At 46.7% G+C, this 3215-nt stretch overlaps 1 protein-coding gene across 1 annotated transcript; it reads left to right on the top strand.

Annotated features, from left to right (window-relative positions):
- Window positions 1433–2944, top strand: LOC107647124. Its single transcript, XM_016351246.1, has 2 exons — window positions 1433–2023; window positions 2072–2944. The coding sequence occupies exons 1-2, from the start codon at window positions 1433–1435 to the stop codon at window positions 2942–2944; spliced, it is 1464 nt and encodes a 487-aa protein (XP_016206732.1).

Below are 3215 nucleotides of genomic sequence, written 5' to 3'. Positions count from 1 at the left end.
TCATAATAATTTTATAAAATATTTAAAATAAAATAATAAACCAATCAGTCAAATCAAAAACTGGTTTATGAATCACCCAGTCCACATTTCTATATAGTTCGAATCACCCTAATTCGAATTACACACAAACGCACACACCCACTAATTCGAATTAACCTGATTCGAATTACACACACACAGTAATTCGAATCAGGGTGATTCGAATTACACCCATGCACGCGTTCCAAAGTAATTCGAATTACACTGGTTCAAATTATACAGGGCCAAACGTGTATAAATATGGTGTGAACGTGAATTGATCTTATTAGAGTGAGAAAATGGCTAGTGAGGAGAGTTTTGTAGTGTTGGTTCATCACAGAGGATCGATTAAGAGGAAAACACGATCTGGTGTGAAGTTCACTGATAAGGATCCTCTCAGTATTTTTATCAGGCCTACGACGAGCTATGATGAGGTTGTGAATTCTATACTACAGAAACTTGGTCTGCAAGGCGTGAAACGGGTTCACAAGTTATTTTATCGCATTCCGATCTTAGTGCTGCAAGAAATAGTGAAGTATGATTGTTTCGCGATCGGGAGTGATAAGGACTTGCAGGTCATATTTCATTGTCGTCGGCAGTTTTCCGAGGTTAGGGCACCTGAGCTGTTAGCGAAGTTGGTTGATGTGGTATCTAGCTCGGGGGTTCGAACCGAAATACCCACACTATAGGCACGGTAGCCGGTTCTAGCTCCATACCTGTTGGTGCATCTTCGTCCGTCCCTATGAATGAACTTCTGGTCGAGCCTATCACCTCCCCGTCATTCGTTGTTGATCTCAACTGTAGTGGAGGTGGAGAGGTTGGAATAGTAGATGTTGTGCCGACTTCTTTACAGTGTGCTGCACCGGCTGGTCTGGGCGATGCATTGCTGGATGATGTTGACGATGATGATGTGGAGCCGGATATCATTACTGATGACAGTGGCGATGATATTGGAGCGAGTGATCCAGCTGGGGCTGGAGGTGGTTCTAGCTCTGGCACACAGTAGTACCCTCCGCACTTTTCATCTTTGGACTTGGATGCCATGAAACATGAGGGGGTTCCTAGGGAGCCTACTGGATTTGGTGCTAGAGATGGCCAGGGGTCTGCAGGTCTTACAGAGTTTCAGGTTGGTCAGTAATTTTAGGATAAAGATGAGGCTGTGTTAAGTGTGAAGACGTATAGCATCCAACGCGGGGTACAGTACAAAGTGGTGGAGTTTGACTATCGCCGATATGTTGGGAAGTGTTCTGAGTTTGGGAATGGGTGCACATGGTTGATTAGACTAAGTCTCCGGTAGCGCAAGGGTATTTGGGAGGTAAAATGGTACAACGGACCACATACGTGTCTCGCGACGTCCATCTCTAGCGATCACAGGAGTCTGGATTATCATATGATCTCGGAATTCATCATGCTAATGGTTAGAGCTGATGCATCCATCAACATCAAGGTGCTTCTAAATGCGACGGCAGCACACTTTGGGTTCAGGCCGATGTATAGGAGGGTTTGGTTGGCGAAGCAGAAGGCCGTCGCCCACATCTATGGTGATTGGGATGAGTCGTACAACGAGCTCGCGCGGTGGGTGTTAGGAGTGAAGTTGATGATGCCTGGTACTGTTGCAGTCCTTAGGACGAGTCTTGTTCGAGTTGGGGGCCAGGTCGACGACTCGCAAGCTTATTTTCATCGGCTCTTCTGGACATTTCCACCATGTATTGAGCCATTTTGGCATTGCAAGCCGTTGGTGAGTATTGACGGCACCCACTTGTATGGTAAGTATGGGGGTACGTTGCTCGTCGCGATTGTACAGGACGGGAACTCCAACATACTACCAGTTGCATTTTCACTGGTTGAGGGTGAGAATGCGGAGTCCTGGTCCTTCTTTCTTTACCATCTCCAACAGCACGTGACCCCACAACCGGGTCTGCTGGTTATATCAGATAAGCACAACGGCATCAAGGCTACGCTTGAGGCTTCCGACGGAGGCTGGCTACCTCCTGCTGCCTACCGTGTATTCTGTATTTGACATGTGGCAGCAAATTTCTCCCTGACCTTCAAGGGCAAGGACGCAAGGAGGCTTCTTGTGAATGCAGCTTATGCTAAGACTGAGGTGGAATTCGATTACTGGTTTGATATTCTACGATCTGTGGACCCTGCCATGTGTGAGTGGGCGAACTGGATCGAGTATTCATTGTGGACCCAGCATCGGGATGAGGGTAGGAGATTCGGTCACATGACGACAAATATCTCCGAGTGTGTTAATTCAATCCTGAAGGGGGTCAGGAATCTCCCGGTGTGCTCGCTGGTGAAGGCTACTTATGGGAGGTTGGCAGAACTATTTGTTCGCAAGGGGAGAGGGGCAGAGACCCAGTTAGGAACCGGACAACAATTCAGTCAACATCTGGTGAAGTGTATAAAGGCCAATCTGAAGACGGCTAGGTGCTTCACGGTGACTTTGTACGACAGAGATAACTCGGAGTTCACCGTCTCGGAGACGACTCCTACTGGTTTGTTCTCACTTGGTAGCTACAGAGTTTCACTCGGGTCTCAGACATGTGACTGCGGATATTTTCAGACACTTCATTACCTGTGTCCTCACGCCTTGGCATGTTGTGCCTATTTACGGCTTACTTGGCAGTCGTATGTCCACCAGGTGTATCATCTTAGCTCGGTGTTCAGTGTATACCGGATGGGGTTCACACCTCCCATTTCCGAGGGTTTTTGGCCACCGTACGAAGGGCCAACAGTGATACCGGACCCCATCAAGAGGCGTGCGAGTGAGGGACGTCCTAGGTCCACCAAGATACGGACTACTATGGACGAGGCGGAAGCGAGCAGGCCAAAAAGATGTGGTCTCTGTAGGCAACCAGGACACACACGTCAGAGTTGTCCACAGGTCGGAGGACCAAGGAACACTGGGGGAGATGAGTAGGTATATTGTTAGATGAATTACTATCTTATTACCACTTTTGTGTTTAGATTCCATTGTTTTAGGGTTTGTTACTTGAAGTTGTTAATTATGAAACTTTGGTTACTTAATGTGATGTATTTAACATGCGTACTTAATTGATCGATGTGTTTCGTTTCTTAAGTATACGCTTATGTTACGCTTAAATGTCACTCGATGTAATCTACTCAGGCAACCATAAGAAAAGGTATGCCAATTACAAAACATACACCAATTTTCAACATAAGTATTACAA

This window comes from Arachis ipaensis, chromosome B06 (genome assembly GCF_000816755.2).
Source record: "Arachis ipaensis cultivar K30076 chromosome B06, Araip1.1, whole genome shotgun sequence".
Taxonomy (NCBI): Eukaryota; Viridiplantae; Streptophyta; class Magnoliopsida; order Fabales; family Fabaceae; genus Arachis; species Arachis ipaensis.
The sequence above is the reverse complement of the archived record's forward strand: the minus strand, read 5'-3'. Positions and strand labels throughout refer to the sequence as shown.

What these genes read in the sequence shown, in the direction of transcription:
- LOC107647124 (XM_016351246.1), top strand. Translation starts at nt 1,433, where the DNA reads ATGGTTAGAGCTGATGCATCCATCAACATCAAGGTGCTTCTAAATGCG. An exon ending in TACCTCCTGCTGCCTACCGT is followed by an intron (nt 2,024 to 2,071) that starts GTATTCTGTATT and finishes CTGACCTTCAAG; the next exon opens with GGCAAGGACGCAAGGAGGCT.